This window comes from Scomber japonicus, chromosome 15 (genome assembly GCF_027409825.1).
Source record: "Scomber japonicus isolate fScoJap1 chromosome 15, fScoJap1.pri, whole genome shotgun sequence".
NCBI lineage: Eukaryota > Metazoa > Chordata > Actinopteri > Scombriformes > Scombridae > Scomber > Scomber japonicus.
In genome coordinates this window covers 4330720-4356096 of record NC_070592.1, presented here as the reverse complement: position 1 = coordinate 4356096, position 25377 = coordinate 4330720, and the positions used below count along the sequence as shown (strand labels likewise).

At 38.9% G+C, this 25377-nt stretch overlaps 11 gene segments (V, D, J or C); 3 read left to right on the top strand and 8 right to left on the bottom strand.

Moving 5' to 3' along the window:
* The first annotated feature begins 449 nt into the window (after window positions 1-449).
* LOC128373821 (Ig kappa-b4 chain C region-like) lies at window positions 450-2029 on the top strand. The segment is given in 3 exon segments: window positions 450-506; window positions 805-880; window positions 1698-2029. Coding segments are annotated over 3 exon segments (465 nt in total).
* A 1522-nt stretch (window positions 2030-3551) lies between these two features.
* Window positions 3552-4081, bottom strand: LOC128373820 (Ig kappa chain V region 3381-like). The segment is given in 2 exon segments: window positions 3552-3880; window positions 3988-4081. Coding segments are annotated over 2 exon segments (420 nt in total).
* Window positions 4082-7289: 3208 nt separating this feature from the next.
* Window positions 7290-7824, bottom strand: LOC128373819 (immunoglobulin kappa variable 4-1-like). The segment is given in 2 exon segments: window positions 7290-7612; window positions 7718-7824. Coding segments are annotated over 2 exon segments (414 nt in total).
* A 1806-nt stretch (window positions 7825-9630) lies between these two features.
* Window positions 9631-10144, bottom strand: LOC128373818 (Ig kappa chain V region 3381-like). The segment is given in 2 exon segments: window positions 9631-9953; window positions 10061-10144. Coding segments are annotated over 2 exon segments (375 nt in total).
* Window positions 10145-11846: 1702 nt separating this feature from the next.
* Window positions 11847-12328, bottom strand: LOC128374627 (Ig kappa chain V region 2717-like). The segment is given in 2 exon segments: window positions 11847-12169; window positions 12277-12328. Coding segments are annotated over 2 exon segments (375 nt in total).
* A 527-nt stretch (window positions 12329-12855) lies between these two features.
* On the top strand, window positions 12856-14439 carry LOC128374626 (Ig kappa-b4 chain C region-like). The segment is given in 3 exon segments: window positions 12856-12912; window positions 13239-13314; window positions 14108-14439. Coding segments are annotated over 3 exon segments (465 nt in total).
* Window positions 14440-15624: 1185 nt separating this feature from the next.
* On the bottom strand, window positions 15625-16106 carry LOC128374625 (Ig kappa chain V region 2717-like). The segment is given in 2 exon segments: window positions 15625-15947; window positions 16055-16106. Coding segments are annotated over 2 exon segments (375 nt in total).
* A 2279-nt stretch (window positions 16107-18385) lies between these two features.
* LOC128374624 (Ig kappa chain V region 2717-like) lies at window positions 18386-18867 on the bottom strand. The segment is given in 2 exon segments: window positions 18386-18708; window positions 18816-18867. Coding segments are annotated over 2 exon segments (375 nt in total).
* Window positions 18868-19385: 518 nt separating this feature from the next.
* On the top strand, window positions 19386-21095 carry LOC128374623 (Ig kappa-b4 chain C region-like). The segment is given in 2 exon segments: window positions 19386-19394; window positions 20742-21095. Coding segments are annotated over 2 exon segments (363 nt in total).
* Window positions 21096-22596: 1501 nt separating this feature from the next.
* Window positions 22597-23133, bottom strand: LOC128374622 (Ig kappa chain V region 3381-like). The segment is given in 2 exon segments: window positions 22597-22919; window positions 23027-23133. Coding segments are annotated over 2 exon segments (414 nt in total).
* Window positions 23134-24684: 1551 nt separating this feature from the next.
* On the bottom strand, window positions 24685-25285 carry LOC128374712 (immunoglobulin kappa variable 1D-13-like). The segment is given in 2 exon segments: window positions 24685-24992; window positions 25209-25285. Coding segments are annotated over 2 exon segments (360 nt in total).
* Between the last annotated feature and the right edge of the window lie 92 nt (window positions 25286-25377).

The following is a 25377-nucleotide window of genomic DNA, read 5'->3' as shown; positions in this document are numbered from 1 at the left end:
AGGACTATAAACTCTCCCAGAGCACTGGAGCATGGTGCTGCTGATGCAAAGTGGCTCTCTATGGAAATGCTCTGACTGACTCCAACAGGGACTTGGATTACTCTGATGATGCTGTTTAATCAATGGATCAATCAATTGATCAGAATATTGATTACGATGTGTCAGTGATTCATTTGATGTGGTTACGACTTCATGTGAATTGACAGCTTTCTTTGTTAGAACATAATTTATTATATTTAAACTTATTACCAGAAAAAAGAATTAATTCAATAAAAATGAACAATTTAAATAAAATTACATATATATAAAATGCATGTCACTGTGATGTTGTCAGTTGTCAAATTACGTTAAAAATGTTCCAAACAAGAGTCTAATTTTAGTGAGTTTGTTTGTGTCAAAGTCAGAGAGCCGTGTCTCTCTACAGTGAGAGGTTTTTGTACGACGACTCAATGAGTTTGTATCACTGTGGTACACGTTCGGTGGAGGAACCAGACTGGATGTTGGAAGTAAGTCAAATGTTTATATTATTTATCATTTTAGGAGTTATTTTATTTGTATTGCTTTTTTATGATTCTGTTTTTTCGTGTCCACTTTCATAGAAAACTCTTTTTTGTAAAGAACTTGCATTTAGAGACAAAGACCACTTTTGCATTTAAAATTCAGGAACTTATTGTAAAGAGAATAAAACACTGAGTCAGAAGATAAAATATTATTAAAAATGTTAATGGTGAAGCTGCATTTTGAGAGCTTGTAGTTTTAGTTCAGTGTTGAAAGTCAGAGAGCCGTGTCTCTCTACAGTGAGAGGTTTTTGTACGACGACTCAATGAGTTTGTATCACTGTGGTTGACTTTTGGTGGAGGAACCAGACTGGATGTTGGAAGTAAGTTTCTGTTCAAATACTAAATATAATATTGTTAAGTTATGTTTAAAATTAAGTTTCTGAATGCTTACAACAGATAAAAATATAGTTTTTATTAACAGCGCTTTTAATTTTGATGTTTGTATTTCTCCTCCTTTATCATGGAGGATAACTCAGAGCAGCTTCACTAAACTTGTCTATTCACATTCCCGTCATACTGAAATTTAATAACTTGACGTGCAGAAAAGAAGAAAATTTAGATTAATTTTTTAATGATTGTCTAAGAGTCATTTTTAATTTTTCATCCCAACATTAAGTTTTTTTTTAGGTTGAAATATAATTTATAAAATTGAATTGAGCAGAGTAATGATATAGAAGTTTGTTTGAAAATGTGCCAAATTTCTGATCTCTATATTGTTTCAAATTTAGTTTGAAGTCATTTGAACAGTTTGCTTAGTGATGTTTGAAATCAGCTGGTGGTCAGTTCATCTTCTGTGTTTGGTTATGTTTCCAGTGAGTGTTGTAATGTAACGCTTTGTTCAAATGTTTGATGATTTTGAGAAGAAAGTGATGAAATGTTCTTGTTTTATTTGCAGTGTAGTTTGATATATTTCAGGTCAAACAGTACGATGAGTCTTTCTGTGCTGATCTGCATGAGAGGTTTCTTAAAGGGAAGTGAAACAATGTGTGAGTGAGTGACTGGTGGAGCAGAAAAGACATCTGACACAAACTCCTTAAAGGGGAAAATCCACTCTCACACAGTAACGGTGTCTAACTGTCTGCTGTTTTACTGACAGTTGTGTGGTCCCTGTCCTCTAATGTGATTGGTGTCTCCTAGATGATGCCCGTCCCACCCTGACGGTACTGCCCCCATCCATTGAGGAGCTGGACCAGGGCAAGGCCACGCTCACGTGTCTGGCCAACAATGGCTTCCCCTCAGACTGGAGTCTGGCCTGGAGTCTGAACTGGAAGGTGGATGGCAGTAGCAGCGTGGAGCAGAGCAGGAGCCCCGTGGTGCTGCAGAAGGACGGCCTCTACAGCTGGAGCAGCACCCTGAGGCTCACTGCAGACCAGTGGAGGAAGGTGGGCTCTGTGATCTGCGAGGCCACCCAGGGCTCCCAGGCTCCACTCTCAAAGACACTGAGGAGAGACCAGTGTTCCCAGTCCTGATCTGACTCACTGGGACTCTGCTACTGGTTTTACTCTGCTACTGCTCTCACTCTGATCTCCGCAATTCTCACTCATGTCGTTTTTCTTGTTTTTTCTTTTTTATTGCTTGCAGTGAAATGCTGATATTAACTGTACCTTGAAACAATAAAGGCGTTTTCATCCAATCAGTTGATTTTGTACATATTATTGCAAGGCAAGGCAGTTTTATTTATATAGCGCATTTCATACACAATGACAACTCAATGTGCTTTACATAAAACAAACATTTAACAGCAAGCACAGTTACTCTCGTATGGTATTATATTAAATGACTAAATCTTACTGGCTTCGTCTCATTGTAACAGTAGTGATGTACATATTTTATGTTACATGGCCCAGTCGTTTACATCACCTCTCATAAGACAAATGAGACATGCCTCTATATTCTCCTTTCTTGTCTCTACTTGTCTTATACTAATTGTAGACACAAGAGTCAGAGTCTACAGCACTTCTAGCACTTCTGTGAAACTGTACTTGAGGTTGAATGTTCAGCTAGTGGGATGAGATGTTAATAGTAATAGAGTTAATTCGTCCTGAGAGCTGCTGTGTACTTCCACATTGGTCTCAAATCGGTGTTGCTGGTTGCATTTTCCCATGCAGTGTCTTGTCTGTACAGCTATAAATCAATACTGCCCTCATGTGAACATATTGTGGTACTGCATCAGATTTCAAATCATTAATAGAGGCCTTTGAGCTCATCCAAAGTGATTCAGACAGAGCAGCTTAAGGACACTCCGGCAGGAAATGAGTCAGATCAATATTACTCTACTCTGTCTATATGTTAAAAGTTAAAATAGGATGATATACATACTTTAATAAAAATAATGCCACAAATCCTCTCTAACCTTTTGTGAAACCCTGAACTATGAATCTATGATCGAGATAGATAGATAGATAGATAGATAGATAGATAGATAGATAGATAGATAGATAGATAGATAGATAGATAGATAGATAGATAGATAGATAGATAGATAGATAGATGTTGGAAACTATGATTATGAAAGTTCATGATGCTGATTTTTGTTTTCATATTTTCTTTTTAGATGATATAATTGAGAAAGATTTGATAGTGTATGAGGCTGAGGTCAAAGGTCATAACCAAGACATTTCTTATCAAAGGTTCACTGACAATCTCTTTCCTCATTGTTAAAGAAATGGGATTATTATCATTTACAAATATTGGATCAAACCATAACAGGTTAAGAATGAATAGCGAGAGGCTGTGATGGAGAACTTCACTGATTTCCACCAAGACGATAATTGTCCGGAAAGTGTTTTCTTTATAATATTTTGACAAGATTTCATTCTTCCTAAAAGCGTGAATCTGCAAACTGTTAATCCACTTAATGAAATATGAGTGTGTGAGATAGTGTAATGTGTGTTCAGTGAACTGTATCAGTCTCTGCAGTAGCTTCCAGCTGCAGCAGTCAGTTCAGTTTCTGTTGAGTCTGACTGAGGGAGGTTTTTGTACGACGCTTTTTCATTGTGTGAACATATGCTGACTGTTGATATAATGCTGACACTTACAGTAATAAACTGCTGCATCTTCAGCCTGAACTCCACTGATGGTCAGAGTGAAGTCAGAGTTTGATCCACTGCCTGTAAAACGACCTGAAATCCCTGATGCTTGATATTTAGAACCATATATGAACAGTTTAGGAGTCGCTCCATCTTTTTGTTGGTACCAGTATTGGTCATGGTAGCTCCCAACAAACACATCCTGACTGGTCCTACAGCTGATGGTCGTAGATCCTCCCAGAGTAGATCTCACTGCTGCAGGCTGAGTCACTGTGACCTGGCCTCTGGACTCTGAGGATACAGAGACAAAAACATAAAGCAGCATCATGGTTTTGTGGGCTTCATTTCAGAGGGACGGATGTTCATAAAGGAGAGGAGTTTGATTCTCTGGACTTTACCTGTGAAGCAGCAGCAGAGGAGAGTCCAGATGAGGACGGAGATCAAAGTCATGTTTTTGATGAGGAGGATTTCTGTGGCTTCTGTTGTCATGAAGGACAGCTTTCAGTCATCTAGTGTTCAACTCTCAGGACTATAAACTCTCCCAGAGCACTGGAGCATGGTGCTGCTGATGCAAAGTGGCTCTCTATGGAAATGCCCTGGCTGACTTTATAAGTATTTGAATTACTCTGAGCCTGTTTAGTCAATGGATCAATAAATGTGTCAGAATAGTACACAAAGTTTTGGTAAATCAGTGTAGCAAGCCACTAATAAAATGTTGGAAGGTATGATGCGCAGGTGGTTGAGTGGTTAGGGCGCATACCACATACGCAGCGGACCATTTTGGAAGGTAAATTTGGACATACAATTTGTTATTGACGCTTATGCATGTGTTGTTTACATAATTCCTTATATGACGAAGGCAAAAAGGGAGATTGGGTTGTTGCTAGCTTATGCCCAAAGAGAAGCATTAAATGATGGGAATGTTGGTGCAAAAAGGCATCGAGATGTTTAGACAGTGTTTATCTACATAACAAAGTCTAACACTAAAATAATTGTTCTTTCTTTTTAAATTGTTAAGTCCTTTTCAGTCTTTCGCAACAATTTCACCAGACACATATAATAACGGTTTTAAATTTAAAACACAGTCATGTAAAAGTCAGGATTTATCAAAGTGATATCTGATTAATAATGATTAATTTAACATCTGTGAGCTCTTTCAGTAGGACTGTATGTATTTAAATATGAGATGAATTAATGTTTTTTACACATGGTGATAAATAAACGAGTTTCAAATTGCTTAATTAGAAACCTGTTTAAGTGTGTGTGTGTGTGTGCGTGTGTGTTCAGTGAGCTGTATCAGTCTCTGCAGTAGCTTCCAGCTGCAGCAGACAGCTCAGTTTCTGTTCAGTTTGACTGAGGGAGGTTTTTGTACAACGCTTTTTCACTGTGTGAACATATGCTGGCTGTTGATAACATGTTTACTCTGACAGTAATAAACTGCTGCATCTTCAGCCTGAACTCCACTGATGGTCAGAGTGAAGTCAGATTTTGATCCACTGCCTGTAAACCGACCTGTAATACCTGATGCTCGCTGATTAGCCCTGTTAATTAGCCGTTTAGTAGCTTCTCCATTTCTCTGTTGGTACCAGGCTAACTCATGGTAACCATTATAAAATATAACATCCTGACTGACCCTGCATATCAAACTGACGGAGCCTTCGGAAGCAGAACTCACTGCAGCAGGCTGAGTTACTGTGATCTGGCCTCTGGACTCTGAGAATACAGAGACAAAAACATAAAGCAGCATCATGGTTTGGTGGGCTTCATTTCAGAGGGACGGATGTTCATAGAGGAGAGGAGTTTGATTCTCTGGACTTTATCTGTGAAGCAGCAGCAGAGGACAGTCCAGATGAGGATGGAGATCAAAGTCATGTTTTTGATGAGGAGGATTTCTGTGGCTTCTGTTGTCATGAAGGACAGCTGTCAGTCATCCAGTGTTCAACTCTCAGGACTATAAACTCTCCCAGAGCACTGGAGCATGGTGCTGCTGATGCAAAGTGGCTCTCTATGGAAATGCTCTGACTGATTAACAGAATCATCACATTTTCAAGTGTTATTTTTTGCTTGCTGTAATCTTAATACCATCTGTAAATGATAAAGATCTATTCATCAAATAATGTGTCCAAACATATTGTTACACTAATATCTGCTGTCACATGTTACTGTGTTAAATGGGTCTTCAGACACTGAGTTTGTCTCTAGAGAAGTTCAGAGGGATTTTATCATTTCATGTCACTAGCACATACTCCCCACTGCTGGATAGGATTGGTATAGCATGAATCTCCTTTTATAATGTTCTGTGTTCTCTCCTAAGTCCTGATCCAGTCTGATTGATGAAGGGTCAATGCAGAGGGGAAGAAATTTGGCTCATGCTCTCTTCCACTTCCCAGCATTGGCAGCAGCAGTTTGTGTTGTTTTAACCATGTTTTAGTTCTTTACATTTGTTAGTTTTCTATCTGTTTGGTGGGTTTGGTAGTCCTGTTTTCTGAGTTTTAGTGTCTTTGTGGATTTAGGTTGGAGGGGAGAGCCCAGATCCTTTAACCCTTTATAAACTGATCTGTGTGTCTTCTCTTCTTTTTGTTCAGTTTGGCTGACCCATCAGTTTTTGTGAGAAGTTGTTGGTTACTTTGTTAATAAATTGGTTGAAGTTTTGACACTCGCAACTTTTTTTATTTTTGGCCTTTTTTGTAAAGAGCTCCTTTAGAGGGTCATACCAGTCATCATTTTACACATAAACTATGGTATTTAGAAGGAAATGGTTTTGCAAAGTTAACGATAATGAGAATATTTTAACAGAGGCAGTGAGTCTGTGCTAGTCTGAGGAGAGAGAGGATGAATGGATAATGAATCTGTGTCATGAATAGTGGAGCAGGTGGTCTTAAAGGCAGAGACCAAAAGCAGGACTGAAGAAAAAGGTCTTTATACTTGGAATCAAATGTAAGAAATAAAACTAGCTTACTGGATAAAACACAATACTGAATGCTGTCTGAACTAATGAGGGAATGGGGAACAGGTGAATAGACACAAGTGCAGTCTGGGAGTGATTGGCTGGGAAAGACACTGGGAGCAGAGCAGGGCTGATGAACATGATGCAGGGCAGGTGTGCAGGGAAAGTGTGGAGGGAAAAGCTGAACACAGACACACACGCACAACACACAGACAGACTGGAAGACAGAGAAAAGACCAACTAATAAAGTCTACTAATGTAATACTTCAGTCTTTCTAAAAAACCCAACTCAAAATAAGTCCTCTCCCACACAGTCCAGCCTTCACTAAAATAGTCTGAGGACATCTGTTGGAAAATAAAGACACTAAACCAACCATGACAATCTACTGAGATGTCTCATCCTCGTGTAACCAGTTAATACCATAATATCACTGGTTTAATGTCATGTTGTATTAGTAGGATTCATTTTGTGGGTGCAGTCTGTCTGTTTTGATGGTTCAGTGGTGATAAATGTGTAGATCAACAGAAAAAAGTCAGAAAGTCACAGTCTGAAAGTTGTGACTGTGTTTGTATCACTGAGAACAATGATGAAAAATAATGTGATTATTATCTACAATAGGTTATAGGGTCATATGTCTTATTACTGTGTGTGTGTTCAGTGAACTGTATCAGTCTCTGCAGTAGCTTCCAGCTGCAGCAGTCAGTTCAGTTTCTGTTCAGTCTGACTGAGGGAGGTTTTTGTACGACGCTTTTTCACTGTGTGAACACCCACTTACTGTTGAGATGGTGTGCACTCTGACAGTAATAAACTGCGGCATCTTCAGCCTGAACTCCACTGATGGTCAGAGTGAAGTCAGAGTTTGATCCACTGCCTGTAAAACGATCTGGAATACCTGATTGTCGAGTGGTAGCATAGGTAATGAGCAGTTTAGGAGTTTCTCCATCTCTCTGTTGGTACCAGTGTAAGTAGTTGTTATTATGAACATTCTGACTGGTCCTACAGCTGATGGTTGCAGATCCTCCCAGAGTAGATCTCACTAATGCAGGCTGAGTCACTGTGATCTGGCCTCTGGACTCTGAGGATACAGAGACAAAAACATAAAGCAGCATCATGGTTTTGTGAGCTTCATTTCAGAGGGACGGATGTTCATAGAGGAGGAGTTTGATTCTCTGGACTTTACCTGTGAAGCAGCAGCAGAGGAGAGTCCAGATGAGGACGGAGATCAAAGTCATGTTTTTGATGAGGAGGATTTCTGTGGCTTCTGTTGTCATGAAGGACAGCTGTCAGTCATCCAGTGTTCAACTCTCAGGACTATAAACTCTCCCAGAGCATTGGAGCATGGTGCTGCTGATGCAAAGTGGCTCTCTATGGAAATGCTCTGACTGATTAACAGAATCATCCTGGTTTCAAGTGTTAGTTTTTGCTTGCTGTAATGTTTACACCATATGTAAATAATAAAGATCTATTCATCAAATAATGTGTCCAAACATATTGTTACACTAATATCTGCTGTCACATGTTACTGTGTTAAATGAGTCTTCAGACATTGAATTTGTCTCTAGAGAAGTTCAGAGGGATTTTATAATTTCATGTCACTGTTACATACTCCCCCCTGCTGGATAGGATTGGCATAGCATGAATCACCTTTTATAATGTTCTGTGTTTTCTCCTAAGTCCTGATCCAGTCTGATTGATGAAGGATTGATATAGAGGGGAAGAAATTTGGCTCATGCTCTCTTCCACTTCCCAGCATTGGCAGCAGCAGTTTGTGTTGTTTTAACCATGTTTTAGTTCTTTACCTTTGTTAGTTTTCTGTCTGTTTGGTGGGTCTTGTAGTCCTGTTTTCTGTGTCTTTGTGGATTGAGGTTGGAGGGGAGAGCCCATATCCTTTGACCCTTTGTGGACTGATCTGTGTGTCTTCTCTTCTTTTTGTTCAGGTTGGCTGACCCATCAGTTTTTGTGAGAAGTTGTTGGTTACTTTCTTAATAAACTGGTTGAATGTTTGACACTCGCAACTTTTTTATTTTTGGCCTTTTTTTGTAAAGAGCTCCTTTAGAGGGTCATACCAGTCATCATTTTACACATAAACTATGGTATTTAGAAGGAAATGGTTTTGCAAAGTTAAAGATAATGAGAATATGTTAACAGAGGCAGTGAGTCTGTGCTAGTCTGAGGACAGAGAGGATGAATGGATAATGAATCTGTGTCATGAATAGTGGAGTAGGTGGTCTTAAAGGCAGAGACCAAAAGCAGGACTGAAGAAAAAGGTCTTTATACTTGGAATCAAATGTAAGAAATATAACTAGCTGACTGGATAAAACACAATGCTGAATGCTGTGTGAACTAATGAGGGAATGGGGAACAGGTGACTAGACACAAGTGCAGGCTGGGAGTGATTGGCTGGGAAAGACACTAGGAGCAGAGCAGGGCTGATGAACATGATGCAGGGCAGGTGTGCAGGGAAAGTGTGGCGGGAAAAGGTGAACAGAGACACACACTCACAACACACAGACAGACTGGAAGACAGAGAAAAGACCAACTAATAAAGTCTGCTAATGTAATACTTCAGTCTTTCTAAAAAAGTCCAACTCAAAATAAGCCCTCTCCCACACAGTCCAGCCTTCACTAAAAAAGTCTGAAGACATCTGTTAGAAAATAGTAACAATGGAAAATAAAGACATTAAACCAACCATGACAATCTACTGAGATGTCTCATCCTCATGTAACCAGTTAATACCATAATATCACTGGTTTAATGTCATGTTTTATTTATATTTATATGTCATGTATTAGGATTCATTTTGTGAGTGCAGTCTGTCTGTTTTGATGGTTCAGTGGTGATTAATGTGTAGATCAGCAGAAAAAAGTCACAAAGTCACAGTCTGAAAGTTGTGACTGTGTTTGTAACACTGAGAACAATGATGAAAAATAAAGTGTTTATTATCTATAATAGGTTATAGGGTCATATGACTTATTACTGTGTGTGTGTGTGTGTTCAGTGAACTGTATCAGTCTCTGCAGTAGCTTCCAGCTGCAGCAGTCAATTCAGTTTCTGTTCAGTCTGACTGAGGGAGGTTTTTGTACGACGCTTTTTCACTGTGTGAATACCCACTTACTGTTGAGATAGTGGCCACTCTGACAGTAATAAACTGCGGCATCTTCAGCCTGAACTCCACTGATGGTCAGAGTGAAGTCAGAGTTTGATCCACTGCCTGTAAAACGACTTGGAATACCTGATGCTCGAGTGGTAGTATAGTGAATGAGAAGTTTAGGAGTTTCTCCATCTCTCTGTTGGTACCAGGCCAAGTAGTTTGAATTATAAATGTCCTGACTGGTCCTACAGCTGATAGTTGCAGATCCTCCCAGATCAGATCTCACTGCTGCAGGCTGAGTCACTGTGACCTGGCCTCTGGACTCTGAGGATACAGAGACAAAAACATAAAGCAGCATCATGGTTTTGTGGGCTTCATTTCAGGGGGACGGATGTTCATAGAGGAGAGGAGTTTGATTCTCTGGACTTTACCTGTGAAGCAGCAGCAGAGGAGAGTCCAGATGAGGATGGAGATCAAAGTCATGTTTTTGATGAGAAGGATTTCTGTGGCTTCTGTTGTCATGAAGGACAGCTGTCAGTCATCCAGTGTTCAACTCTCAGGACTATAAACTCTCCCAGAGCACTGGAGCATGGTGCTGCTGATGCAAAGTGGCACTCTATGGAAATGCTCTGACTGATCAACAGAATCATCACGGTTTCAGGTGTTATTTTTATTGCTTACTGTCATATTGATACCATCTGTAAATGATAAAGATCTATTCATCAAATAATGTGTCCAAACATATTGTTACACTAATATCTGCTGTCACATGTTACTGTGTTAAATGAGTCTTCAGACACTGAATTTGTCTCTAGAGAAGTTCAGAGGGATTTAATCATTTCATGTAGTACATACTCCCCCCCCTGCTGGATAGGATTGGTATTGCACTTTTATAATGTTCTATGTTTTCTCTAAGTCATGATCCAGTCTGATTGAGGAAGGACTGATATAGAGGGGAAGAAATTTGGCTCCTGCTCTCTTCCACTTCCCAGCATTGGCAGCAGCAGTTTGTGTTGTTTTAACCATGTTTTAGTTCTTTATCTTTGTTAGTTTTCTATCTGTTAGGTGGGTCTGGTAGTCCTGTTTTCTGAGTTTTAGTGTCTTTGTGGATTTAGGTTGGAGGGGAGAGCCCAGACCGTTTGACCCTTTGTGGACTGGTCTTTGTGTCTTCTCTTCTTTTTGTTCAGTTTGGCTGACCCATCAGTTTTTGTTCGAAGTTGTTGGTTACTTTCTTAATACACTGGTTGAATGTTTGGCACTCGCAACTTTATTATTTTCGGCCTTCTTTGAAATAAGCCCCTTTAGAGAAGAAGAAGAGGAGGAGAGAGGAGCTCAGTGCATCATGGGAGTGGGAGTCCCCCGGCAGTCTAAACCTATAGCAGCATAAACTACATATAAGTTTATCCATAAATATTATGTATAATTTTGCCAGTTAAAGCTTTAATGCATTTAAATGTCATTAAATGTTTCCAATAAATAAAAATATCCTGATTTTTCAGGACTTCATTTTTTCCTGTTTTAATTTCACTGCTTTCGTCATGGAGTTAAAGTCAGACCAGCTTCAATAAATTGATCTTTGTATGTTATTGTGAAATGTGAATAGCTTCAAATTAAGAAAATATGAAAAAAAGAGTACATTTTATATGTTGTCAAATCTTTGATCAACTTACTGCAATTAGTTTCCTACTATGAAATAATATTTTATGTGAGGTTTATATGTTTTGAAGTTGGAATTTATGATTATGAAAGTTTCTGATTGTAATTTGTTTCTTCATATTTTCTTTTGACAGGATATAATTGAGATGTGATCCACCCAGACTGGTTAAAAGGTCATAACCAAGAAATTTGTTATCAATAGTTTCCAGACAATCTCTCTCCTCATGGTTAAATAAATGTGATCATAAGTATTTAAAAAACCTTGATTCAAATCATAAAAGGATAAGAACGGATGGTGAAAAGCTGTGATGGAAGAACCACTTCACTGATTTCCACAAACACAATCATTGTCCAGAAACTGTTTTCGTTAAGATATTTTTATATTTTTTCATTCTTCCTAAAAGTGGGAATGTGTGCTTTCTTTCCACTTAATGAAATATGAGTGTGTGAGATAATGTACCATGTGTTCAATGAACTGTATCAGTCTCTGCAGTAGCTTCCAGCTGCAGCAGTCAGTTCAGTTTCTGTTCAGTCTGAGGGAGGTTTTTGTATGACGCTTTTTCACTGTGTGAACACCCACTGACTGTTGGGATAGTGGAGACTCTGACAGTAATAAACTGCTGCATCTTCAGCCTGAACTCCACTGATGGTCAGAGTGAAGTCAGAGTTTGATCCACTGCCTGTAAAACGACCTGGAATCCCTGATTGTCGACTGGTAGCATGTTTAATGAAAAGTTTAGGAGTTTCTCCATCTCTCTGTTGGTACCAGAATAAGTGGTTGTTATTATAAACATCCTGACTGGTCCTACAGCTGATGGTTGCAGATCCTCCCAGAGTAGATCTCACTGCTGCAGGCTGAGTCAATGTGTACTGGCCTCTGGACTCTGAGGATACAGAGACAAAAACATAAAGCAGCATCATGGTTTTGTGGGCTTCATTTCAGAGGGACGGATGTTCATAGAGGAGAGGAGTTTGATTCTCTGGACTTTACCTGTGAAGCAGCAGCAGAGGAGAGTCCAGATGAGCACGGAGATCAAAGTCATGTTTTTGATGAGGAGGATTTCTGTGGCGTCTGTTGTCATGAAGGACAGCTGTCAGTCATCCAGTGTTCAACTCTCAGGACTATAAACTCTCCCAGAGCACTGGAGCATGGTGCTGCTGATGCAAAGTGGCTCTCTATGGAAATGCTCTGACTGACTCCAACAGGGACTTGGATTACTCTGATGATGCTGTTTAATCAATGGATCAATCAATTGATCAGAATATTGATTAGGATGTGTCAGTGATTCATTTAATGTGGTTATGACTTCATGTGAATTGACAGCTTTCTTTTTTAGAATGTAATTTTATATATTTAAACTTATTACCAGAAAAAAAACTTATAAATTCAATAAAAAAGAACATGTTAAATAAAATTACACATATATAAAATGCGTGTCACTGTGTTGTTGTCAGTTGTCAAATTACGTTAAAAATGTTCCAAACAAGAGTCTAATTTTAGTGAGTTTGTTTGTGTCAAAGTCAGAGAGCCGTGTCTCTCTACAGTGAGAGGTTTTTGTACGACGACTCAATGAGTTTGTATCACTGTGGTACACGTTCGGTGGAGGAACCAGACTGGATGTTGGAAGTAAGTCAAATGTTTATATTATTTATCATTTCAGGAGTTATTTTATTTGTATAGCTTTTTTATGATTCTGTTTTTTCGTGTCCACTTTCATATAAAACTCTTTTTTGTCAAGAACTTGAATTTAGAGACAAAGACCACTTTTGCTTTTAAAATTCAGGAACTTATTGTAAAGAAAATAAAAATAATAAATAAATGAATACTAAATAAAACACTGAGTCAGAAGATAAAATATTATTAAAAATTTTAATGGTGAAGCTGCATTTTGAGAGCTTGTAGTTTTAGTTCAATGTTCAAAGTCAGAGAGCCGTGTCTCTCTACAGTGAGAGGTTTTTGTACGACGACTCAATGAGTTTGTATCACTGTGGTGGACTTTTGGTGGAGGAACCAGACTGGATGTTGGAAGTAAGTTTCTGTTCAAATACTAAATATAATATTGTTAAGTTATGTTTAAAATTAAGTTTCTGAATGCTTACAACAGATAAAAATTTAATTTTAATTTACAACACTTTTAATATTGATGTTTGTATTTCTCCTCTTTTATCATGGAGGATAACTCAGAGCAGCTTCACTAAACTTTTCTATTCACATTCCCGTCATACTGAAATTTAATAACTTGACGTGTAGAAAAAAAAGAACATTTTAAAAATATTATCTAAGAGTCTTTTTTATTTTTCAACTCAACATTAAGTTTTTGTTTATTTGTAAAATTAAATTGAGCAGAGTGATGATGAAGAAGTTTGTTTGAAAATGTGCCAAATTTCTGATCTCTATATTGTTTCAAATTTAGTTTGAAGTCATTTGAACAGTTTGCTTAGTGATGTTTGAAATCAGCTGGTGGTCAGTTCATCTTCTGTGTTTGGTCATGTTTCCAGTGAGTGTTGTAATGTAACGCTTTGTTCAAATGTTTGATGATTTTGAGAAGAAAGTGATGAAATGTTCTTGTTTTATTTGCAGTGTAGTTTGATATATTTCAGGTCAAACAGTACGATGAGTCTTTCTGTGCTGATCTGCATGAGAGGTTTCTTAAAGGGAAGTGAAACAATGTGTGAGTGAGTGACTGGTGGAGCAGAAAAGACATCTGACACAAACTCCTTAAAGGGGAAAATCCACTCTCACACAGTAACGCTGTCTAACTGTCTGCTGTTTTACTGACAGTTGGTGGTCCCTGTCCTCTAATGTGATTGGTGTCTCCTAGGTGATGCCCGTCCCACCCTGACAGTGCTACCCCCCTCCATTGAGGAGCTGGACCAGGGCAAGGCCACGCTCACGTGTCTGGCCAACAATGGCTTCCCCTCAGACTGGAGTCTGGCCTGGAGTCTGAACTGGAAGGTGGACGGCAGCAGCAGCGTGGAGCAGAGCAGGAGCCCCGTGGTGCTGCAGAAGGACGGCCACTACAGCTGGAGCAGCACCCTGAGGCTCACTGCAGACCAGTGGAGGAAGGTGGGCTCTGTGATCTGTGAGGCCACCCAGGGCTCCCAGGCTCCACTCTCAAAGACACTGAGGAGAGACCAGTGTTCCCAGTCCTGATCTGACTCACTGGGACTCTGCTACTGGTTTTACTCTGCTACTTCTCTCACTCTGATCTCTGCTTCTCTGTTGTTCTTTTCTCTCTGTCTCTTTAAATGTTGCAGTAGTGATGTTTCTTTCTCAGTGGTTTCAATATTTCAAGAAAATAAAGACGTGTTCATCCAATCAATGACTTTTGCTGTTTTTATTATCATCATTATTAGTTATATCAGAACATATTAATTAATTCTGAACATTTATTTGACTCTGATATACAGAACTTTATATATTAGCCATATCAACAGACATGATGAAGAAAAAGGACAGAAGTGGTGATGAGGCATCTTCTGTCTCTACAGTTATTGACAGAGAGAATTTGTATGTTTGTACTTTTGTACTTTTGAGGCTGCATATGAACATTTAGCTATACACAAATAATGTTAAAAAAAGGCAGGTTAATGAAGTTTGGCTAAATCAGTGTAGCAATCCACTAATAAAATGTTGGAAGGTATGGTGTGCAGGTGGTTGAGTGATTAGGGCGCATGCCACATACGCAGCGGACCCTGATACGAATCCTGGCCAGAGGACCTTTGTTGAATGTCACATCTCCCCCTCTCTTCCATGATTTTCTGTATCTCTACTGTCAATAAAGTTGTCTATGTCTGAAAAACATCCACAAAAAATATAATAATAAAAAATTTGGAAGTTAAATTTGGACATCCAATTTGTTTTTGACGCTTATGCATGTGTTGGTTACATCATTCCTTACATGATGAAGGCAAAAAGGGAGACTGGATTGTTGCTAGCTAATGCCCAAAGAGAAGCATTAAATGATGGGAATGTTGGTGCAAAAAGGCATTGAGATTTTAGGCAGTGCCTATCTACATAACAAAGTCTAACACTAAATTAAGTGTTCTTTCATTTACTGCAATATAACTTTATTTTGTTCCTTCAGTTTCTATCAGGTCATCAGTACAAAGTTGTAACTGTGTTTGTACCACTGTGAGACCGATCATGAGAAATATCGTAATCATTATCTGTTACACATGGTGATAAATATATGATTTTCTAAATGCTTAATCTGAAAGGTGTGTGTGTGTGTGTGTGTTCAGTGAACTGTATCAGTCTCTGCAGTAGCTTCCAGCTGCAGCAGTCAGTTCAGTTTCTGTTCAGTCTGACTGAGGGAGGTTTTTGTACAACGCTTTTTCACCGTGTGAACACACGCTGACTGTTGGGTTCGTGATAACTCTTACAGTAATAAACTGCTGCATCTTCAGCCTGAACTCCACTGATGGTCAGAGTGAAGTCAGACTTTGATCCACTGCCTGTAAAACGACCTGGAATCCCTGATTCTCGAGTGGTAGCATGTTTAATGAAAAGTTTAGGAGTTTCTCCATCTCTCTGTTGGTACCAGAATAAGTAGTTGTTATTATAAACATTCTGACTGGTCCTACAGCTGATGGTTGCAGATCCTCCCAGAGCAGATCTCACTGCTGCAGGCTGAGTCACTGTGTACTGGCCTCTGGACTCTGAGGATACAGAGACAAAAACATAAAGCAGCATCATGGTTTTGTGGGCTTCATTTCATAGGGACTGATGTTCATAGAGGAGAGGAGTTTGATTCTCTGGACTTTACCTGTGAAGCAGCAGCAGAGGAGAGTCCAGATCAGGATGGAGATCAAAGTCATGTTTTTGATGAGGAGGATTTCTGTGGCTTCTGTTGTCATGAAGGACAGCTGTCAGTCATCCAGTGTTCAACTCTCAGGACTATAAACTCTCCCAGAGCACTGGAGCATGGTGCTGCTGATGCAAAGTGGCTCTCTATGGAAATGCCCTGACTTACTTTATAAGTATTTGATTACTCTGAGCCTGTTTAATCAATGGATCAATAAATGTGTCGGAATACTACACAAAAAAAGGCAGGTTAATGAAGTTTGGCTGAATCGGTGTAGCAAGCCACTAATAGGTGCTTGAGTGGTTAGGGTGCATGCCACATACACAGCGGACCCTGGTACGAATCTGGCCAGAGGACCTTTGTTGAATGTCACATCCCCCTCTCTCTTCCATGATCTTCTGTCTCTCTACTGTCAATAAAGGAGTCTTTGCCTGAAAAAAATCACAAAACAAAATAAAAATTTGGAAGGTAAATCTAGACATCCAATTTGTTTTTTACACTTATGCATGTGTTATGTACATGATTCCTTATATGACGAAGGTAAAAAGGAAGATTGGATTGTTGGTAGCTAATGCCCAAAGAGAAGCATTAAATGATGGGAATGTTGGTGCAAAAAGGCATTGAGATGTTTAGACAGTGTTTATCTACATAACAAAGTCTAACACTAAAGTAATTGTTCTTTCTTTTTCAAATTGTTAAGCCTTTTTCAGTCTTTCGCCAACTATTTCACCAGACACATATATACTGGTTTTAAATTTAAAATATAGTCATGTAAAAGTCAGGATTTATCAAAGTGATATCTGATTAATAATGATTAATTTAACATCTATGAGCTCTTTCAGTAGGACTGTATGTATTTAAATATGAAATTAATTATTTTCTTTTGTGCGTGTTGTTTTTTCAATGTTTTAATTTCTCACCCAAATGTTGATACCATCTGTAAATGATAAAAATGTTTTCATCAAATAATGTATCCAAACATATTTTTATACTAATATCTGCTGTCACATGTTAATGTGTTAAATGACTCTTCTGACTTTGAGATTAGAATTGTATCATTTAATTTCACAACTTCACACACATATTGTACGTTTAAAGCTTGTCAAAGTGAAAGATGCAATGAGAATATTTCAACATTTATAATTTTTTTAAATCCTACATCCCTTTGTGGACTGATCTGTGTGTCTTCCCTTCTTTTTTCAGTTTATCCCACCCATCAGTTTTTATTTGAAGTTGCTATTTACTTTCTTAATACACTGGTTGAATGTTTTGAATGGTCTTCTTTGTAAAGAGCTCCTTTCGAAGGTCATAACAGTCATCATTTTACAAATAAACTATGGTATCTATAAGAAAACATTTGCAAAGTTTAAGATGAAATTAGAATATTTTAAAAGAAACAGTGAGTCTGTGCTACATGGTGTCCTTCACATGTCCTCTCTGTTCTGCTCTGTACTATGTTGTTCTGTATCACAGCATGTGATTCTTCAACTGTGTTTGATTCTGAGTCTGAGTAAGACTCACTCTAACACAGTGATCCTGTTCTGACACTCTATCAACAATATAATTTTTAAAACTATACTTACTTTCAATAATTAAAAGTATAATTATCATTATTGCTGTAATAAGTGATTTCTTTCATATCAAACCTCTGTTGTTTTTGGTCTGAGTGCAGCTGTTGAGTCAGATCAGTTCCTCTACAGCTGAGGGAGGTTTTTGTACGACGTTGTATCACTGTGTGACCGGGAAGCTGTTATGCTGCTGACAATAATAGACTCCTGCATCTTCAGCCTGAACTCTACTGATGGTCAGAGTGTAGTCAGGGTCTGATCCAATGCCAGTGAAACGATTTGAAACTCCAGACTGACGAGATTGAGCATCATATATCAGGAGTTTAGGAGTCTCCTAGGTGATACCCGTCCCACCCTGACGGTGCTGCCCCCCTCCATTGAGGAGCTGGACCAGGGCAAGGCCACGCTCACATGTCTGGCCAACAAGGGCTTCCCCTCAGACTGGAGTCTGGCCTGGAGTCTGAACTGGAAGGTGGACGGCAGCAGCAGCAGCTGGGATCAGAACAGTGTTTGTACCACTGTGAGACCGATCATGAGAAATATCGTAATCATTATCTGTTACACATGGTGATAAATATATGATTTTCTAAATGCTTAATCTGAAAGGTGTGTGTGTGTGTGTGTGTTCAGTGAACTGTATCAGTCTCTGCAGTAGCTTCCAGCTGCAGCAGTCAGTTCAGTTTCTGTTCAGTCTGACTGAGGGAGGTTTTTGTACAACGCTTTTTCACCGTGTGAACACACGCTGACTGTTGGGTTCGTGATAACTCTTACAGTAATAAACTGCTGCATCTTCAGCCTGAACTCCACTGATGGTCAGAGTGAAGTCAGACTTTGATCCACTGCCTGTAAAACGACCTGGAATCCCTGATTCTCGAGTGGTAGCATGTTTAATGAAAAGTTTAGGAGTTTCTCCATCTCTCTGTTGGTACCAGAATAAGTAGTTGTTATTATAAACATTCTGACTGGTCCTACAGCTGATGGTTGCAGATCCTCCCAGAGCAGATCTCACTGCTGCAGGCTGAGTCACTGTGTACTGGCCTCTGGACTCTGAGGATACAGAGACAAAAACATAAAGCAGCATCATGGTTTTGTGGGCTTCATTTCATAGGGACTGATGTTCATAGAGGAGAGGAGTTTGATTCTCTGGACTTTACCTGTGAAGCAGCAGCAGAGGAGAGTCCAGATCAGGATGGAGATCAAAGTCATGTTTTTGATGAGGAGGATTTCTGTGGCTTCTGTTGTCATGAAGGACAGCTGTCAGTCATCCAGTGTTCAACTCTCAGGACTATAAACTCTCCCAGAGCACTGGAGCATGGTGCTGCTGATGCAAAGTGGCTCTCTATGGAAATGCCCTGACTTACTTTATAAGTATTTGATTACTCTGAGCCTGTTTAATCAATGGATCAATAAATGTGTCGGAATACTACACAAAAAAAGGCAGGTTAATGAAGTTTGGCTGAATCGGTGTAGCAAGCCACTAATAGGTGCTTGAGTGGTTAGGGTGCATGCCACATACACAGCGGACCCTGGTACGAATCTGGCCAGAGGACCTTTGTTGAATGTCACATCCCCCTCTCTCTTCCATGATCTTCTGTCTCTCTACTGTCAATAAAGGAGTCTTTGCCTGAAAAAAATCACAAAACAAAATAAAAATTTGGAAGGTAAATCTAGACATCCAATTTGTTTTTTACACTTATGCATGTGTTATGTACATGATTCCTTATATGACGAAGGTAAAAAGGAAGATTGGATTGTTGGTAGCTAATGCCCAAAGAGAAGCATTAAATGATGGGAATGTTGGTGCAAAAAGGCATTGAGATGTTTAGACAGTGTTTATCTACATAACAAAGTCTAACACTAAAGTAATTGTTCTTTCTTTTTCAAATTGTTAAGCCTTTTTCAGTCTTTCGCCAACTATTTCACCAGACACATATATACTGGTTTTAAATTTAAAATATAGTCATGTAAAAGTCAGGATTTATCAAAGTGATATCTGATTAATAATGATTAATTTAACATCTATGAGCTCTTTCAGTAGGACTGTATGTATTTAAATATGAAATTAATTATTTTCTTTTGTGCGTGTTGTTTTTTCAATGTTTTAATTTCTCACCCAAATGTTGATACCATCTGTAAATGATAAAAATGTTTTCATCAAATAATGTATCCAAACATATTTTTATACTAATATCTGCTGTCACATGTTAATGTGTTAAATGACTCTTCTGACTTTGAGATTAGAATTGTATCATTTAATTTCACAACTTCACACACATATTGTACGTTTAAAGCTTGTCAAAGTGAAAGATGCAATGAGAATATTTCAACATTTATAATTTTTTTAAATCCTACATCCCTTTGTGGACTGATCTGTGTGTCTTCCCTTCTTTTTTCAGTTTATCCCACCCATCAGTTTTTATTTGAAGTTGCTATTTACTTTCTTAATACACTGGTTGAATGTTTTGAATGGTCTTCTTTGTAAAGAGCTCCTTTCGAAGGTCATAACAGTCATCATTTTACAAATAAACTATGGTATCTATAAGAAAACATTTGCAAAGTTTAAGATGAAATTAGAATATTTTAAAAGAAACAGTGAGTCTGTGCTACATGGTGTCCTTCACATGTCCTCTCTGTTCTGCTCTGTACTATGTTGTTCTGTATCACAGCATGTGATTCTTCAACTGTGTTTGATTCTGAGTCTGAGTAAGACTCACTCTAACACAGTGATCCTGTTCTGACACTCTATCAACAATATAATTTTTAAAACTATACTTACTTTCAATAATTAAAAGTATAATTATCATTATTGCTGTAATAAGTGATTTCTTTCATATCAAACCTCTGTTGTTTTTGGTCTGAGTGCAGCTGTTGAGTCAGATCAGTTCCTCTACAGCTGAGGGAGGTTTTTGTACGACGTTGTATCACTGTGTGACCGGGAAGCTGTTATGCTGCTGACAATAATAGACTCCTGCATCTTCAGCCTGAACTCTACTGATGGTCAGAGTGTAGTCAGGGTCTGATCCAATGCCAGTGAAACGATTTGAAACTCCAGACTGACGAGATTGAGCATCATATATCAGGAGTTTAGGAGTCTCCTAGGTGATACCCGTCCCACCCTGACGGTGCTGCCCCCCTCCATTGAGGAGCTGGACCAGGGCAAGGCCACGCTCACATGTCTGGCCAACAAGGGCTTCCCCTCAGACTGGAGTCTGGCCTGGAGTCTGAACTGGAAGGTGGACGGCAGCAGCAGCAGCTGGGATCAGAACAGGAGCCCCGCGGTGCTGCAGAAGGACGGCCTCTACAGCTGGAGCAGCACCCTGAGGCTCACTGCAGACCAGTGGAGGAAGGTGGGCTCTGTGATCTGTTCGGCCACCCAGGGCTCCCAGACTCCACTGTCAGAGACACTGAGGAGAGACCAGTGTTCCCAGTCCTGATCTGACTCACTGGGACTGTGCTACTGGTTTTACTCTGCTACTGCTCTCACTCTGATCTCTGCAATTCTCACTCATGTCGGTTTTTTTTGTTTTTTATTTTTTATTTCTTGCAGTGAAATGCTGATATTAACTGTACCTTGAAACAATAAAGACGTTTTCATCCAATAAGTTGTCTTTGTACACATTATTGCAAGGCAAGGCAGTTTTATTTATATAGCGAATTTCATACACAATGGCAACTCAATGTGCTTTACATAAAACAAGCATTTAACAGCAAGCACAATTACTCTCGTATGGTATTATATTAAATGACTAAATCTTACTGGCTTTGTCTCATTGTAACAGTAGTGATGTAAATATTTTATGTTACATGGCCCAGTCGTTTACATCACCTCTCATAAGACAAATGTGACATGCCTCTATATTCTCCTTGCTTGTCTCTACTTGTCTTATACTGATTGTAGACACAAGAGTCAGAGTCTACAGCACTTTTAGCACTTCTGTGAAACTGTACTTGAGGTTGAATGTTCAGCTAGTGGGATGAGATGTTAATAGTAATAGAGTTAATTAGTTCTGAGAGCTGCTGTGTACTTCCACATTGGTCTCAAATCATAGTTGCTGCTTGCATTTTCCCATGTAGTGTCTTGTCTGTACAGCTATAAATCAATACTGCCCCCTTGTGAACATATTGTAGTACTGCATCAGATTTCAAATCATTAATAGAGGCCTTTTAGCTCATCCAAAGTGATTCAGACAGAGCAGCTTAAGGACACTCAGGCAGGAAACAAGTCAGATCAATTGTACTCTACTCTATCTATATGTTAAAGGTTAAAATAGGATGTTATACATACTTTAATACAATATTGCCACAAATCCTCTCTAACCTTTTGTGAAACCCTGAACTATGAATCTATGATAGTGTTTTGTAGATAGATAGATAGATAGATAGATAGATAGATAGATAGATAGATAGATAGATAGATAGATAGATAGGGATGATGTTGGAATCTGTGATTATGAAAGTTTCTGATGCTGATTTGTGTTTTCATATTTTCTTTTTAGATGATATATTTTAGAAAGATTTGATAGTGTATGAGGCTGAGGTCAAAGGTCATAACCAAGACATTTCTTATCAAAGGTTCACTGACAATCTCTTTCCTCATTGTTAAATGAATGGGATTATTATCATTTACAAATATTTTGGATCAAACCATAACAGGTTAAGTACGAATGGCGAGAGGCTGTGATGGAGAACTTCACTGATTTCCACCAAGACGATCATTGTCCGGAAAGTGTTTTCATTATAATATTTTGACAAGATTTCATTCTTCCCAAAAGCGGGAATCTACAAACTGTTAATCCACTTAATGAAATATGAGTGTGTGAGATAGTGTAATGTGTGTTCAGTGAACTGTATCAGTCTCTGCAGTAGCTTCCAGCTGCAGCAGTCAGTTCAGTTTCTGTTCACTCTGACTGAGGGAGGTTTTTGTACGACGCTTTTTCACTGTGTGAACACACGCTGACTGTTGGGATAGTGGAAACTCTGACAGTAATAAACTGCGGCATCTTCAGCCTGAACTCCACTGATGGTCAGAGTGAAGTCAGAGTTTGATCCACTGCCTGTAAAACGACCTGGAATACCTGATTGTCGAGTGGTAGCATAGGTAATGAGAAGTTTAGGAGTTTCACCATCTCTCTGTTGGTACCAGAATAAACGATTTGTATCATAAACCTTCTGACTGGTCCTACAGCTGATAGTTGCAGATCCTCTCAGAGTAGATCTCACTGCTGCAGGCTGAGTCACTGTGATCTGGCCTCTGGACTCTGAGGATACAGAGACAAAAACATAAAGCAGCATCATGGTTTTGTGGGCTTCATTTCAGAGGGACGGATGTTCATAGAGGAGAGGAGTTTGATTCTCTGGACTTTACCTGTGAAGCAGCAGCAGAGGAGAGTCCAGATGAGGACGGAGATCAAAGTCATGTTTTTGATGAGGAGGATTTCTGTGGCTTCTGTTGTCATGAAGGACAGCTGTCAGTCATCCAGTGTTCAACTCTCAGGACTATAAACTCTCCCAGAGCACTGGAGCATGGTGCTGCTGATGCAAAGTGGCTCTCTATGGAAATGCCCTAACTGACTTTATGAGTATTTGAATTACTCTGAGCCTGTTTTGTCAATGGATCATTAAATGTGTCAGAATAAAACACAAAAAAAGGCAAGTTAATGAAGTTTGGCTAAATCAGTGTAGCAAGCCACTAATAAAATGTTGGAAGGTATGGTGCGCAGGTGGTTGAGTGGTTAGGGTGCATGCCACATATGCAGCAGACCTTGCCAGAGAATCCTGGCCAGAGGACCTTTGCTGAATGTCACATCCCCCTCTCTCTTCCATGATTTTCTGTCTCTCTACTGTTAATAAAGGTGTCTATGTCTGAAAAACATCCACAAAAAATATAATAATAAAAAGGGAGATTGGATTGTTGCTAGCTAATGCCCAAAGAGAAGCATTAAATGATGGGAATGTTGGTGCAAAAAGGCATTGAGATGTTTAGGCAGTGTTTATCTACATAACAAAGTCTAACACTAAAGTAATTGTTCTGTCTTTTTAAATTGTTCAGCCTTTTTCAGTTTTTCGCCAACAATTTCGTCAGAAACATATATACTGGTTTTAAGTTTAAAATACAATCATGTAAAAGTCAGGATTTATCAAAGTGATATCTGATTAATAATGATTAATTTAACATCTGTGAGCTCTTTCAGTAGGATTGTATGTATTTAAATATAAGATGATTTTTTTTTAAACATGTATTTTTCCCCAATGTTTTTATATCTCGCCGAAATGTTGATGCCCTCTGAAAATGAAAAAGATGTTTTCATCAAATATTGTATCCAAACATATTGTTATACTAATATCTGCTGTCACATGTTACTGTGTTAAATGACTCTTCTGACTTTGAGTTTAGAATTGTATCATTTGATTTCACAACTTCACACACATATTGTACGTTTAAAGCTTGTCAAAGTGAAAGATGCAATGAGAATATTTCAACATTTATAATGTTTTTAAAATCCTACATCCCTTTGTGGACTGATCTGTGTGTCTTCCCTTCTTTTATTCAGTTTATCCCATCCATCAGTTTTTGTTTGAAGTTGCTATTCACTTTCTTAATACACTGGTTGAATGTTTTGAATGGCCTTCTCTGTAAAGAGCTCCTTTAGAGGGTCATAACAGTCATCATTTTACAAATAAACTATGGTATTTAAAAGAAAAAGATTTGCAAAGTTTAAGATGAAATTAGAATATTTTAACAGAAACAGTCTGTGCTACTTGGTGTCCTTCACATGTGTCCTCTCTGTCCTGCTCTGTACTATATTGTTCTGTATCACAGCATGTGATCCTGTTCTGACACTGTATCAACAATATAATCTTTAAAACTATTCTTACTTTCAATAACTAAAAGTATAATTATATAATTATTGCTGTAATAAGTGATGACTTTCATATCAAACCTCTGTTGTTTTTGGTCTGAGTGCAGCTGTTGAGTCAGATCAGTTCCTCTACAGCTGAGGGAGGTTTTTGTACGACGTTGTATCACTGTGTGACCGGGAAGCTGTTATGCTGCTGACAATAATAGACTCCTGCATCTTCAGTCTGAACTCTACTGATGGTCAGAGTGAAATCAGTCCCAGATACACTTGCACTGAAACGATCTGAAACTCCAGACTGACGAACTGTTGTATCATAAATCAGGAGTTTAGGAGCTTCTCCAGGTTTCTGAAGATACCAGTCAATGTCATCACTTATGCCTCTACTGGCTTTACATCCAATGGTGACAGTCTGTCCTGGAGCAGCAGACTGAGATCCAGGAGACTGAGTCAGGATGATTTCTCCTGATGAACCTGGAAACCATGAAAAAGAGGAGAAGGCTCATTGAGACAAATCCAGCTTGGAGAAAGATGATCAACATGAAAACAGAAGAGTATCATTTCTTTAACATGGAGAATAGATGGAAGAAGGTAAATGCTGCTTGTTTCAGTGTTTCTCCATCACAGCAGAACATCATTGTGATGAACCTGGTTGCATCCTGAAGCCAAGTTTTCAGCAGAGAGTCTCACCCTGAACAAGGAGCCCCAGGGTGCCCAGCAGTAGAGTCAGTGACATCATCATTGTGCTGGCGGCGTGTCAGTGGCTCTGAAAGGTCTAGACAGCCACTGATCAACACTGGCCTCTTAACGGCTGGGAGCAGAGAGGCAGGACAGATATGCAAACACACAGAGTCAGTCA